The sequence below is a fragment of the Gracilinanus agilis genome, chromosome 2 (genome assembly GCF_016433145.1).
Source record: "Gracilinanus agilis isolate LMUSP501 chromosome 2, AgileGrace, whole genome shotgun sequence".
Taxonomy (NCBI): Eukaryota; Metazoa; Chordata; class Mammalia; order Didelphimorphia; family Didelphidae; genus Gracilinanus; species Gracilinanus agilis.
This window is the reverse complement of record NC_058131.1, coordinates 433,999,641-434,015,674: the sequence shown is the minus strand read 5'-3', so window position 1 is coordinate 434,015,674 and position 16,034 is coordinate 433,999,641. Positions and strand designations below refer to the sequence as shown.

General features: G+C 36.2%; 1 protein-coding gene across 1 annotated transcript in view; it reads left to right on the top strand.

Moving 5' to 3' along the window:
- Positions 1 to 43: 43 nt before the first annotated feature.
- Positions 44 to 16,034, top strand: part of PSMC6 (proteasome 26S subunit, ATPase 6) — a 29,158-nt gene continuing 13,167 nt past the window's right edge. The window contains exons 1-4 of the mRNA XM_044664716.1: positions 44 to 147; positions 1,110 to 1,189; positions 1,269 to 1,308; positions 3,279 to 3,331. Coding sequence (XP_044520651.1) covers positions 63 to 147; positions 1,110 to 1,189; positions 1,269 to 1,308; positions 3,279 to 3,331 — 258 coding nt within the window. The 5' untranslated portion in view covers positions 44 to 62. The remainder of the gene's footprint in view (positions 148 to 1,109; positions 1,190 to 1,268; positions 1,309 to 3,278; positions 3,332 to 16,034) is intronic.

The following is a 16,034-nucleotide window of genomic DNA, read 5'->3' as shown; positions in this document are numbered from 1 at the left end:
CTCCCCCCGCCCCAGCGGCCATGGACATTCCCAGCATCCCCTATGAGAGGCGTCTTCTCATCATGGCGGACCCGAGAGATAAGGCTCTTCAGGACTACCGTAAGAAGCTGCTAGAGCACAAGGAAATCGATGGACGCCTCAAAGAATGTAAGCGCTCTACCTTTGTACAGACGTTTTGACCCCTTTGCCTTTACCTCCCTTTGCCGAGAGGAAGCCGCCTTGCTGGGGAGTCTCTTGAACCACAAGATATCGGTTGTAGCAGAAGGCGCTTTGTCATCGCGCCCTGAGCCTTGGCAGCCCGCAGCCGTGGCCGCCGGGTGCGGCCTGGGTGGCGCGGCCTGAGCCTCGGGGGCACAGGGGAGGCCCACTTTAGGAGGGAAGAAGGATGAAAGGCCCTATCCTGTTGCAGTTGAAAGCCAAGTATAGTGGTGGAGGTGGCTGGGCCTAAGGACGACTTTGTTTCCTAAAAGAGAGGCTCTTACCCTAGGCCCGAAGGGGCCGTGAACAGGAGGGCTTTAGGCAGGGAAGCTCTGGGATTGAAACGCCAGAGCGGAGGGGGAACACTTCGGAGCTCGGATAAAGAAATGTAACATGTATGTGAAAATACCAACAAAACTTGTGGCCCTTGTTAACCACCAAATGCACCAAACTTTTTTGTCCGCCTTTCATCTTCTAAATGAAAGGGATATGAGCATTTTAGCAAAATTATATTTTGATTATTTGGGCTAATTTGATCCAAATATTAGAATCTTGTGCTTGGGTCATGTAATGATCAAGAGGAAAAATATTTTTAGTTGGAGACATGAAAACTATCTTATGTCAGTATATGTAAATAACCGTCCTTGAGAAAATCCTTTAGCATAAGACCATCAATCAGATAGCCTTTGGATGTAAGATTGTCTTTTGACTTAAAATCAACAACCACTCATGAGAAACAGCTTTAAATGACCTTAAATGAATAAACTTTTCTCTGTATAATCTTGGAATATTTTAATAAGAAATTTGATATATTGTTAATAAATGAAAATGCTTTATATTTTAATAAAAAGAAAGCTGAAAATATTTAATATACAATTTCCAACTTGTTTAACATACTAATTCTATTTCAGTAAGAGAACAGCTGAAAGAGCTTACCAAGCAATATGAAAAATCTGAAAATGATCTGAAGGCCTTACAAAGTGTTGGGCAGGTAAATTGTTGATTTTGGGTTGTAGTTTTGGCTACTGCAGGTAATTACAGTAAATAACAACATTTATTTTCTCTCGTAGATTGTGGGTGAAGTACTTAAACAGTTAACAGAAGAAAAATGTAAGTAGATGGACAAAATACATACAAAAATAAGCTTTTCCTTTAAAAGAGACAGGTATACACCTTAGAGATATTTTGGAGTTAGTTCCAGACTACTGAAATAAAGCAAGTCACAGGAATTTTTTTTGTTTCCCAGGGCATGTGGAAGTAATCTATTAAGTATGTAATAGTATCATATCTTTAAAAAAACCCAATGTACATATCTTAATTTTAAAAGATTTTATTGCTAAAAACTGCTAACTATCATCTGAACCCTTAGCAAGTCTTAAATCTTTTTGCTGGTGGAAGGTCATGCTTCTGTGTCAGAGGCCACTAACTTAGGATGGTGATTACTGAACGCTGAGGTGACTATAGCAATTTCTTAAAATAAGAAAACAATGTTTATATACCACATTGCTTTTTTAAAAAAGATTTCTCTGTAGTATATAATGCTGTTTGATAGCATTTTAATCACAGTAGAACTTCTTTAACATTGGAGTCAATTTTCTCAATCCTACAGTTGCTTTATCAACTAAGTTAATGTGTTGTCCTTCAATATTGTCTCAGCGAAGAGGGATGAGGGAATGGCTGTTTGGTGGAATGGTCGGAATACATACAACACCGTCCCATATGGGTGCAATTTATTGAGCTCCAAAATAATTGCCATAGTAACATCAAAGACCATAGATCATTATGATAGATCTAATAATAATGAAAAAGTTTGAAATTTCGTGAGAACTCCAGGTTGCCACAGACCTTCAATTTGTTTTTATTTTTTTAGATCTGCAAAACACAATAAAGCCAAGTACAATAAAATGAGGTATACTTGTATCAAAGAGTAAAATAGAATAATTTCACAAGCTAAATTTTCCTTCAACTAGTGGCTTCTGAATTGTCCTTTTTAATTTGTAGGATTCAAATAAAACAACATTCCCTCCTGAAGATGTCTTTTAAAAAAAACATAACATAGCGGGCATCTAGGTGGCTCAGCAGATTGAGTCAGGCCTAGAGACAGGTCCCGGTTTCAAATTTGGCCTCAGATACTTCCTAGCTGTGGTTCTGGGCATGTTGCTTAATACCCATTGCCTAGCCCTTACCACTCTTCTGCCTTTGATTCTAAGACAGACGGTAAGGATGTTTTTTTAAAAACAACAAGAGCAACACAGATATGTGTATGTCTATATTGTTTACTTGACAATCACAAACATGGTCAGAAAAAGAGGATTTTATTTGAAACTGTACCACATATAGCTTGGGTTTTTTTTTTTTTGTGGGGGGTTTTTTGTTTGTATTTCAAATTTAACATATTAACAAGAATATCCTTTTGGTTTATACCCTTTCTGAATTTCCTTCTGTTTTTTAATGTATATTTTTTGAAATGTTTCTTTAACATCTTCTTTTTTCCCCCATGACCATCACTTCTTCCTTGTAACAAATGTGTATAATCAAACAAAATAAATTTGCTTTATATTGTGTTGGTTACTCTGAAAGCATATCATTTGATTCCTGCATCTTTTCTCTCTCAAAAGAGAAAAACATCATTCATCATTAGTCTTTTGGAGTTGTAATTACTTTGATCAGAGTTTTAAAATATTTCATGGTTATCCTTTAGTGTTATAGTTGACATATAAATTTTTTCTTGGTTTTGTTCAGTTAATTCTGCATCACATCCCTTTCATTATTGTTTATAGCAAAATAATATTCCATTACATTTTATATATCAGAATTTATTTAGCCATTCCCCAGTTAATGGACACCTTCTTTATTTTCAGGTCTTTCATATGACAAAAAATGCTATCATAAATAATTTTGTACATATAAGGAAAACTTTTTTCAGGTTTAGTTTTTTAAACATCTTTAGGTTATATGCCTACTAAGGATTTAAGGATGAAAGTGTATGCACAATTTTAGTGACTTTAGGATTATTGTTCCAAGTTGATTCTTGCAGATATCTTTTAAATAATGACTTTCACTTGTTTTTCCTTTTCTAGTCATTGTTAAAGCAACAAATGGACCAAGATATGTTGTGGGTTGTCGGCGTCAGGTAATTTGGTTTTACCTTTTTTCTTATTTGACCAGGTATTCATGTATCAGTTCATTAAGTTTAGAAATAATAAGATTTTAGAGCTTCTTTTTTAGATATGGAAACTTAAGTCATGGAGGCATTAGATGACATTCAAAATTAGACAGCAAATTATTGGAAGAGTCAGGATTTAAACCCAAGTTTCTTAATTCCCTGTACTGTGTTTCAAAGCAGTGTTAAGGTTTATACAACTCATTGGAGTTAAATTTATTGTTCACTTTGGGAAGCTATTGCTCTCATTTCTGTTCCACTTCTTGACTTTGTGAAATCTGAATTGTGGCCCCACTAGTACATTAAAACTGGTCTCAAGATTATTATAGCAATTTGTTAGTTGCTAAATCTGAAGATTTTTTCACAGTCTTAATCCTTAACTTCTCAGGAACTTGATACTACTGACCATATCTCTTCTGGATACTTCCTTAATCTTTTATTTACTTTTTTTTTACATTCACTTTTAAATTTTGAGTTTCAAATTTTCTCCCTCCTTTTAACCCTCCTTCTACCCACTGAGGAGGCAATTCCTTCAATTTTTATAAAGAAAATGTAAGATTAAAATTAATATCCAATAATTCCAAGTGTTATATTTTGTAAGATTTGTAATAATCACTTGAAGTAAGAAAAATACAAGAACAAAAGTAAAAGCCTGAGTAAAGCCAGTTTTCCCAGCCGTAATCAGGGGAAAAGTGAGAGAGGATGGAGCTACGCAAAACTTAATATCCTCCCTATGTTAACATGTAACGTGAAAAGGAACATGGGAAGCTAGGAAAGAGTTTTGGGGAGCAAAATTCTAATTACACAGTACTTTGATTCTCTTCCCAACTGTAACTGTTCTTTAAAATGTATCCTACTTTATAGTGCTACATGTCCCTTCCTCTAAATGTAAGTATATATTCCAGTGCTTTGTTATGGACAGTTTTCTCTTTTATCTGTTACCATGGGTACAGTGATCTCTGCACAGTTGTCTCCCAGATGTACATATTGATTCGCTCTTATTCTCTCTGAGTGCCACATCAATAACTCCCTTTTGAACTGCTTTTTACCAAAATCGCCAACTTTTACCCTGACTTAACTCTTATTTCTGTTGATGAGTACTGCTGTCCTTAAAATCAATCAGGTTTGCAAACTTGCTCATATTCTAATTTGTCTTAATCTTATTCTTAGACTCATCCAATCAGGACTTGCCACATATGTCTCTACAACATTTTATATCCATCACCTTCTTCTTCCTAATTCCAGTAATTTCATTTATATTTTTTCTTTTGTCACTTTCCTTGTTAAAAATCTTCAGGGGCTCTGTTGTTTCTATGATAAAATGCAAGCTCTTCTGTTTGGTATTTAAAGGCCTCTACTATATGGCTCCCACTTATCTTTCAAGTCTTATTTCATTTTACTTTCTCTTGTGCACACAACGTTCTGGACAAACTGGCCTCTTAGTTGTTCTCCATGTGTGATATTCCATCACCTCACCTCTGTGCCTTTGTGCTTCCATAGCCTATCTTTCATTCCTAAAATGTACTTTCTACTAATTTCTACCTTTAAAAAAAAATCTCCTATGCTTCCTTCAAATCTGGGTATTAGGACTTAAATTCTTTCCTGATCTATCTTGAGACCTTGTCCTCCATTCCACATTTGTTAGTGCTGTATTGCTTCAACTACTTCATATTTTGTACTTAGTTCTTATTTATGTATGTGATATTCCCCTAGTATTATGTAAGTTCCTTGAGGGTAGGATTGTTTTTGTTTTGTTCTTACTTTACCCAAGGCTTTGCATATTATATTAGCACTTTTTCAGTGCTTCTTGAATGAAGGTCTCAGAGACCCAACCTTTTTCTTTTTTAAGAGAAAGGACTGTAGCTCAGTAGAAGCTACATTTGGGGAAATCTAGTAGCTTAGGATTTTGATTTTAGAAAGATTGCTATTAAAGGTGTTAGTTCAGTTCTTTGTGTTAGTTACCAAATTAACTTATAATTCTCTTGTTGGAGCATTTTACCGTTGAAAAATAGTAGTTAAAGAGTGAAAAATGCAGGTAGACATTTTTATCATCATGGCGTGTGATAATTTTATAAAGGTGATTAATGAAGACACACTTAAGTGAAGAAACTTTAGGAATCAATCATCAGTTCTTTATTAAGCTCCTACTATGTGCCGGACATTATGCTAAGTGCTAGGGATACAAAGACAAAAATGAAACAAAATTGTTTGCTTTCAAGGAGCTTGTGTTGCATTGAGAAAGATAACATGTACTACATAAGGGTGTAAATGACATACAAAGATGGCACAAGGTAACCTTGGAGGGGAAGGCACTGATGGACCAGGAGTGGAGATGGCACTTAAATTGAGTCATAAAAGAAACTAAGGATTCTAAGAGGCAGTGATAAGGGAAAGCATTTTCTTTCCCTCATCTATGCAAAGGTATAGAGTTAAAAGATGGAGTGTTGTATATGAGTAGCAAGTAGATTAGTACTGTGAAATTGCTGGATGTGGAGGCATTCTTGGCTAAACTTGACTCTACTATCCTAAAAAAGTTCAGGTTTGATAGTAGAATAAAATGAGACATTTATGGGTCATTCAGCAGTTAGCAAAATATTTTCTTAGTCATAACAGTGGAGACATTTTTGGGGTTGTTTTGTACTTGAGTGATAAGAAAGATGTTAATAGCTTTAGCCTTTAGTTACTTGCACCAGCCAAATCTCAAGGATGGTCTCAATACCTCTTAAGGGAAAAACTAACCTAACTGCCATGAGGTTAGGGGTTAGAATACTTCATCTACCACACTCCATCCCTTGGTAATAAGATCTAGAGGACTTTGGGGGACATTATTGGTTACTCCTGACTCCTGATACTGATTAGGCAGGGGGGAAAAACCCTAAAACAGAAACAAATCAAAAATAAAATAATACAACAGTTCCCAGTTCACAAGTTTAAGTGACCTATTTATTGAGTACAATCCATGTGGTAGGTGGTAACAGTATTTGCAAATTATAGTAGTTCTCTCAATATAGTAACGGTCACCATAAGCCAGAGCAGCACAGCAACATCACACAAATGTTGACACTTCATGCATAGTCATTAGTATTTATAACTGATCAGAGATAGTTGCCTTGTACCAATACCTGGTAATCCCTAGTTCACCAGCCAGATTTTCTCTCTCTCCCTGGGAGCCCCCTGGATGAGAATAATATAATACAAACTCCTTGTACCATTTGAAGGCACTAAGGAAATGCTTCTTTTTTGTAGGGGATAGGTAGACATTTTTATCTCCTCTTGCCAGAAAGAAAGCCCAACAATACCATCACTTAGTCTCCTCCAAGCCTTCCCTTGGGATTTTTTTCTTGGGGAGTTCATTGATGGCTTAATCAATTCATTTTTTTGAGATAGGATTATTTAAGTTTTCTATTGTTAATCGAGGCAATTTATATTTTTGGAAATAATTCATTTAACCTGGATTATCAGACTTATTGTCATAAAATTGGGCAAAATAGCTCCTAATAACTGCTTTAATTTCTTCTTCATTAGAGATGAAATCACCCTTTTCATTTTTGATACTGGTAATTTGATTCTTTTTTTTTTTTTTTTTTTTTTCATTTTTTAAATCAAATTAACCAATGCTCTATTTTATTTGTTTGTTGTTTTTTTTTTCATAGAACTAGCTCCTAGTCTTATTTTTTTAAATTTTAAATTTTATTAATTTCTCCTTTGGTTTTTAGGATTTCCAATTTAGTCTTTAATTGGAGATTTTTAATTTGATTTTTTTGTTGTATGTCTAATTCATTAATCTATTTTTTCTCTGTTTTATTGATATATAGGCATTTAGGGATATACATTTTCCTCTGATTACTACTTTGGCGGTATCCCATAAATTTTGATATGTTGTCTCCTCATTGTCATTTTCTTCTATGAAATCAGTGATTGTTTCTATGATTTGTTCTTTGACACCTCCACCCCATTTATCTGCTGCTGCTGGAGAACATTCTGCTTTGTCTGTTTATCCTCTCTGCCAAGGTCAACTGCTACTCCCTATGCTGGGGTTGGAAACTGAGAAAGAGTAGAACTGAGTAGAACCTGAGCTTTTGTTTCCTTTTTTCAGATAAAATGTTGCCATAAATCTGAATATTGTTGGGCTCTTAGAACTTGAGCCTGACTACACCCTTTATGATATTCTCTCTAAGAAAAGAGGCAGTAGGCCAGTACTTCCACTACCCTCCTAATGCTGAATGTACATGGGGGCTTCTACTTCTGGAGCCTACTCTCCTATGCTGGCTCTGGTACATCAGCTTATCCCTTAACGATTTGCCATAGTTGATGAAGTCATGCACCACAGTCCCACATGGCTCAGGAATTTCCAGATGTCTGGCCAATTATGTTAGGGCTTGGATTTCCCTTCCTGTCAGTGGTCATACTGTTCAGTACAGAAATTACTTCTACTGGGGCAGCTGGATGGCTCAGTGGATTTAGAGACAGAAAGCCTAGGTTCAAATCTGGCCTCAGACATTTCCTGGCTGTGTGACCCTGGGCAAGTCACTTAACTCCTCTTGCCTAGCTCTTACTGCTCTTCTGCCTTGGAACCAATACAAAGTATTGATTCTAAGACAGAAGGTAAGAGTTTAAAAAAAAAAAAGAAAGAAATTACTTCTACTGCCAGTTGGACCTCATTGAAATACACAAGATCCCCTGACATCTTGAACTCAAAAGACTACCACCAAAAAATTAAAATCGCCCAGCTCAGGTTCACCTATGTAGCAAGGTAGGAAAGAGCACCTGAGCCCCAAGATCAGTAGTGGAGAGTGAAAGCAGAATCTTTTAAAACTGATGTAGTACCCCTGCCTGTTCTCTGCAAATTAACAAGGGTGCAATTCATACATTTGTCTACAACCTCAATTCCTTTTTTTTTTCTCAATTAACTACTTTGCTATTTATTTATAATTAAAATTGTATTGATGCTTTTAGCAGTTATTTACACATTTTTCTCCTCCCTTAATTAAAACACCCTGACAGTGTTTCTGTGCAACCTAAAAATACAATTGAGCAGAACCTTATCTGACAGTGTATGCAACATTCTGTACCACAAGTCCTCAACCTTCCTAAGAAAATCAGCTTTTACAATTTTATACATTTCAGCTTCCTTTCAATATTCTTTTCAGCTGGGTTGCCCAGTGCATATACTAGTTGGCCAGAAGACAGGAAAACCAGAGTTCAAATTGGGCACTTACTATGCTGTGTGACACTAGGCAAGTCTCTTAGCTGCCACTGGCCTCACTTCCCTCAACTGTAAAATGAGGATAATAATAGTGCCTATCTCCCACGATTGTTTTGAGGACCAAATGAGATAATTATTGTAAAGTGTTTAGCATAGTACCTGACACGTAGTAAGCTATATTAAAATTAGCTATAATTTTGATCATGATTATTTTCGTTCCCATTATTCTAGCCATCATAGATGTTGGTTTCCTGATTCTGCTTACTTCATTCGGCACCAAGTCACTTGTCCTCTCATGTTTCTCTGTTTTTTTTTCAACTATATGGCCTTGTTTTGAATCTTTAGTATAAACTACAGGGGAAAAAGGATAATTTTCAATTTTTCCCCTGTGGTTTATACTAAAGATTCAAAACAAGGCCATATAGTAGAATTCCTTTTGGTTTCATAAGTGCCAAATTAGGGAGAGAAAACAAAAACCTTACAATTTCTTCAGCGATCTTATTAGACAAGTCTTGGTTTATATTCACTGTTGAGGTCCCTCTTGCCATTTTCAGCTGTTTGGTTTGATTCTACAATCATAGCACAAACTACTTACCTACCTATTTAGTTGCCTTGTAATTTCTTTTCTTTCTTTCTTTTTTTTTAAAAACCCTTACCTTCCATCTTGGAATGAGTACTGTATTTTGGCTCCAAGGCAGAAGAGTGGTAAGGATAGGCAATGGGGGTCAAGTGACTTGCCCAGGGTCACATAGCTGGGAAGTGTCTGAGGCCAGATTTGAACCTAGGACCTCCCATCTCTAGGTCTGGCTCAATCCACTGAGCTACCCAGTTGCCCCCTGCTTTGTAATTTCTAAAAAGCTATTCAAAATTTAACAGTTCTTTCCCCTTTCACCTAAAATATGATTCTCAAAGCTGAGTGGGGCCTTCTTTTGGAAGGCTTCTTCTGAGGCACTTGATTGATAATGACCATTAACAGGACAATTCTAGTAAGGCAGAACAAGTCTAATTCTTAAGATATGTCAGTGAAAATCATTGCTTTCGGTTCTCCCCCCTAAAATTTTAATTCCTCCTGGTTTCTTTGAAAGGAAACTGAGTCTGAGAAAATCCATAGAATAAGGAGGCTTGTTACCATCTGGTAGCCCAGGAACAGCAACAGGTAGCAGGTGGGTTTAAAAGATAGTTTACCAGAATTCTCTGTAAGATGTTCATCTTCACTTTGTGTTTCATGACCACAGGCAATTTACTCTATGATTTTCCCAGGAGTGGGAAGGGTTAAGGAAAGGACCATCTCTCTTTTCTTTCCCCTTTTACGCCCCTTTCCAACATCATCATGTGCCTGACTCAGGCCTATGCCCTGGTAGTTTAGGTTTGATGAAACAATCATAGGTCATTCAACAGTTAGTAAAAAGAAATTCACTCAGCCACAGGAGGATATTCAGTAAGCATAGACAATCGAGGATACTATTAGTTGATCCAACTGAGTAAAACTTCCTTGCTTTAGTTTCTCTTTGTGATCCACCAGCCAACCATCAGATGGAAGGCCTCTGAAGCTCATTATGCAGTAGCCTAAGCCTTTAGTCCCCTGAGCCAGCCAAGTCTGAAGGATTTATTAAATACCTTTTCTAGAAAAACTAGCTTAACTTGTATGGGAGTAGGAGTTAGGATGCTGCACATTACCATGAGAGGCAAGTGAAATATAAGAAGATTGGGAAAGTTGAGAAGGAGCCAGGTAGGAAAGAGCCTTAAATGCCATGCAGAGGGGTTTAAAATTGATCTTACAAGTAATAGGAAGCCACCGAAGTTTTTGTAAGGGAGTAACATTGCCAGGCAAGCTTTTGTAAAAAAAATTCTGTGACCAATTGCAGTGGTTCCCAAACTTTTTTTGGCTTACTACCCCCTTTCCAGAAAAAATATTACTTAGCCCCCTGGAAATTAATTTTTAAAAAATTTTAATAGCAATTAATGGGAAAGATAAATGCACCTGTGGCCATCACCGCCTCCCTGGATCGCTGCAGCACCCACCAGGGGGTGGTAGCACCCACTTTGGCCATCTCCGAATTAGAGTTTATTATTATAGTAGGTGAGTCCTAGGCTTACCCCATTCTTGACCATAATGCTGGGTCATAGATGGAATAGTTTTTAGTCTTCTAGGACTGTCTCTTCTAGGACTGTCACTTTGTAACCACTGTACACACTGAATTTTTCTATTAAATTGTTAACACTAGTGAAACCACAGTGCCATCAGACAAATGAAAGGACATTGTCTTAATGGAATAAGAACTTGTATTTTAAGATTATAAATTCTTTCATTTAAGAAAATAACGTTTCTTAAGTTCACAATCCAAATTTTTCCCATATGGTATATTGTCATTAAGCTATAATCCTAGATCTAATAACAAAGACAAATATCTTTTAAAAAGATTTTACTTTATTTGTCATTTGAAAACAATAAGATATAACTAACTTAAAGATTCTGTCATTAAATCCTTTTTTAAGATTTTGAAAGTACTTCAGTAGCCATCTAAACCAATAATCCTCATTCCCAACAGTTTCACCTAGTTTTTCATTAGTGACCTCTTTTGAAGAAGGGGAACTGACTATCTTTTTTTTTTTTTAAACCCATACCTTCCGTCTTGGAGTCAATACTGTGTATTGGCTCCAAGGCAGAAGAGTGGTAAGGGCTAGGCAATGGGGGTCAAGTTACTTGCCCACTCACACAGCTGGGAAGTGTCTGAGGCCAGATTTGAACCTAGGACCTCCCGTCTCTAGGCCTGGCTTTCAATCCACTGAGATACCCAGCTGCCCCCAAAAGTTCCAGACCTATCAGTGCCAAGAAGACAACATAGTTTTTTTTTTTTTTAATTCTTTTTTAAAAACCCTTACTTTATGTCTTAGAATCAATACTTTGTATTGGTTCCAAGGCAGAAGAGCAGTAAAGGCTTCAAATGACTTGCCCAGGGTCATATAGCTAGGAGATGTCTGAGGCTACTTAATCCTTAATGCCTATTCGATACTCTCCTGTTTATTTACATGGGGATGTGTGAAAGAAAAAATGTTCTACTTATTTTATTTTCTATACTGAAATAAATGTTGCACAAATATCCTTCTAGTAATTAATCTGGGGGCAACTAGGTAGCACGATGGAAACAGCATTAGGACTGGAGTCAGGACAACCTGCTTCCAATGTGACCTCAGATATGTCTTAGCTGTGTGACCCTGGGCAAGTCATTCAACCCCAATTGTCTAGCCCTTGCCACTCATCTGTCTTAGAATTAATATTAAGACAGAAGGTATGGGTTTAAAAAATAATAATAATTACTCAAAAATCTCTCAGATATTCTCAACATCTCTCCACTCTCCTATTTGAATAAAGATTTTAAAACCTGAGAATAAAGCCCTCAGTACATGCTTGCATTGTCTGGCAAAACAAATTCCTTTATTAATCATGTCTGAAAATGTACATCTCTCTGTGAATAACTTGTGTCATCTTAAATTACTTTGGACTTGTTCATTATTATTTCATTTGGAGTTGTAAAATTCTTTCAAGGTTGTTTTTCTCTGTATTTTGTTATCATCTAAATTGTTCTTTTAGTCTACATTAGTTCTTAAAAGTGTTCCTAATTTTCTCTACAGCCATTAATTTCATCATTTTTATGGCATAATATATTCTCTTACACTCATATACCATAATGATTAATTAATAATTATATTAAATCAAAAGTAGTAGAAGGAAAAAGCAAAAAAATAGGAGAGAGATATAAAAGGTACTTTTCTTATTGCTGCATTTATCTTGCTATCCTAAAACCAACATAATGGGCCTTCTAGCTACACTCGCAGTCAGTTCAGTCAGCACCACAAATGGAGTAAAGAAACCAAAATCTGCCCTGGCCTCAGTTTATTAAACCTATTCTTGGCCCCCTAACTTTTTTTTCCTTTTTTTTAAATTTAGAATATTTTTCCATGGTTACATGATTCATGACTCCCCCCCCTTCTTTCCTCCCCCCTCCTGAAGTCGACAACCAGTTCCACTGGATTATACATGTATCATTATTCAAATCCTATTCCATGTTGTTCATATCTGCAATAGAGTGATCCTTTAACATCAAAGCCCCAGTCATTTCCCTAATGCACTACGTGATTGATCACATATTTTTCTAATGCATTTCCATTTCCACTGTTCTTTCTCTGGATGTGGATAGTGTTCTTTCTCCTAAGTTCCTCTGGATTGTCCTGGGACGTTGCATTGCTGCTAGTAGAAAAGTCTATTACATTTGACTGTGCCACAGTGTATCCATCTCTGTGTACAATATTCTTTTGGCTCTGCTCCTTTCACTCTGCATCAATTCCTGGAGGTCATTCCAGTTCACATGGAATTCCTCCAGTTTATTATTCCTTTGAGTACAATAGTATTCCATCACCAGCATATACCACAATTTGTTCAGCCATTCCCCAATCGATGGACACCACCTTACTTTTCAATTTTTTACTACCACAAAGAGCGTGGCTATAAGTACAAGTCTTTTCCCTTATTCTCTTTTTGGGGTACAAACCCAGCAGTGGTGTGGCTGGATCAAAGGGCAGGCATTCTTTTAAAGCCCTTTGGGCTTAGTTCCAAATTGCCCTCCAGAATGCTTGGATCACTTCACAACTCCACCAGCAGAGTATTTGTGTCCCAATTTTGCACATCCCCTCCAACATTTATCACTTTCCTTTGCTACCATATTGGCCAATCTGCTAGATGTAAGATAGGTACCTCACAGAGTTGTTTTAATTTGCATTTCTCTAATCAGGAGGGATTTAGAACACTTTTTCATGTGCTTATTGATAGTTTTGCTTTCATCATGTGAAAACTGCCTATTCATGTCTCATTTGTCGATTTGGGAATGGCTTGATTTTTTGTAAATTTGACTTAGGTCCTTATATATTTGGAAAATTAAACCTTTTTCAGAGAGTTTTGTTATAAAAATATTCTCCCAGTTGTTTTCCTTCTAATTTTGTTTGCATTGGTTTTGCTTGTACAAAACCTATTTAATTTGATATTATCAAAGTCATTCATTTTACATTTTGCAATATTCTCTATCTCTTGCTTGGTCTTCAATTCCTTCCTTTCCACAGATCTGACAGGTATACTATTCTATGTTCACCTAATTTATTTATTTCACTCTTTATATTTTAAGTCATTTGCCCATTTTGAATTTATCTTGGTATAGGGTATAAGATATTGATCTAAACATAATTTTTCCCATAGGGTTTTCCAATTTTCCCAGCAATTTTTGTCAAATAGTGAGTTCTTGTCCCCAAAGCTGGGATCCTTGGGTTTATCTACCCCCTAACTCTTACATGTGACTTTTCTGGAGTCAACTATACTTTTTAATTTGCCTGAGCTGTCTAGGGGGCTAGTGCAGGGGAAGTCATCCTGTCATCCTCGTCTCTCGATATTCTTGACTCCATTGCTCCATTTTTCTGGCTGCTGTTCTACTCTGGTGAACTAATTTACCCAGTAATTTCCCTCACACAGTCCTGGCTTCCAGGCCCCATGCCAAGTACACAGTTGTAAAGGGGAAGGATAAATTTTCTTTTGTACATTTCCTAAGAATTTCTCTGTTTCTGTTTTTCCTATTTTATAACAACATTTTTGTAATACCTTAAGACTTTAACAGTGCTTTATTTACATTATCAAATTTTAGCCCTATAGTAAATACTGGAAGGAAGGTAAGGTACTACAGGTATCATTATTTACCTTCTAGTATAGGAGGAAAATGAGGCTCAGAGAGGCTTGCCCAGAGTCAGAGTTGATAATCACATGAGGCACCATAGAAACCCAGGTCCTCGTGACTTGAGAGTCAGCACTGACCCTTTATATCGTGCTGCATTCTCTTCTATCTTTTTTCCACTTAAAAGCCTTTAGCCCTTGTCTAGCTAGGAGCCTGTCATTATTCTACTCTAGGTTGCTTTCAAGAATCCTATATCCTCTTCTCCTACCATAATTTAAATAGCTATTCCCTTTGAAATGGCAGTGTCGTAGAAGATAGGGTTTTGAATTTCGAGTCAGGAAGAACTGGGTTCAGATTCTTCCTCTGGCACAAAATATCTCTGCTTCAGTTTCCTCACTTGTAAAATTGGATAATAATTCAAATTATATATATATATGGAGAGTGCTTTGCATATTTTCCAAAAAGCACTTTACTTCCTTATTCGTTCTTGGCAACATTGGGTACTAATCCCTGGCCTGAGCTGACCTCATGACCACATAAACACCCATACTTGATCACCCCTGTTTTTGTCAATCTGGGAGTCCTGGGGCTACAATAGGACTTGGTCTGTTGGGACAGAAAAAATTATACAGAACCTTGGAACAAGCCAGATTCCACTAATTAATATGAGTGCTGTTGGGTTAAAAGTTAAAAAATAGCAAACTGAAGAAAGGCAGCCCAAAATTCAAAATGAAAATTAGCTGCACCTTAATTTAGGATCACAAATTAAGATCTGAAAGAAACCTTAGAAACTGAAATTAGAAAGGCCGAATGACTTATTCAAGTTCATGTAAGTAATAAAATGTTACAGAACCTCTTAACCTGTCTTTTCAGCTTCATTTTCCGCCTCAACTTCTGTTCTAGTCCTTCAGTTCTCTTCTTTGTCCTTCTCTTGTTAATTTTCTGTCACCTTACGCCTTTTTGCTTAAATCTCTTAAAATTTTGTCATTCAGCTCATCACCAGATTTACTAAACATATAAAAGAGCTATATTAGAGAATTTCTAGAAAGTTTCAATTCATTTGGACTATCTATTTCTCTATCTGTCCCATAGTCCCATATTCCAAACTGATAAAAAGAATCAGTTTACAAATGGAAAAACAATCTGCTATTAGGCTTTGGAATGTAGGAGATGATACAAGTAGGTGAGGGATTTTCAGTCTTGTTCTTTGCAACAGTCTTATGCTATTTTGTCTTATTTTAAGGTAAAAAAAAGATTTATTGCAAGATTTTGAAAAATTCAACTTAGGAGAAAACCTATACATTTTTATCTAACTACATTTTGCAAAATATTACTTTAGAGAAAAAATTTTCCTGGGAAATAGTTATTTTTTTTCAAATTCAGTAACTAAAATACTATAGTAATTAATGTTGTTCAAAGGAAAGAGTATTTAGTACTTTTATTTTTTCTAATTCCTTCTCTACAATCTTTAAAAAAATCCTTCAGTTTTCAAGAATTTTGTTGAGAGGGATTTGTCATTTCTGTGCTATTACCATTAAAGTTATTTCATTGGTACAGCTTTTGTAGTAGAAAGGAGTTAATATTTATAGGAAGTAGAGAATTAGTATTTTTGCCCTGACCCATCATTACATATTGATACTCTTTTTGAGGCAATTGATTTTACTAATCCAGATTGAGGCAGCATGAGGTAATGGAGAGAGAATTAGAGTTAGGAACACATATTAGTCATGTGATGTTGGGCAAATTTCCTTAT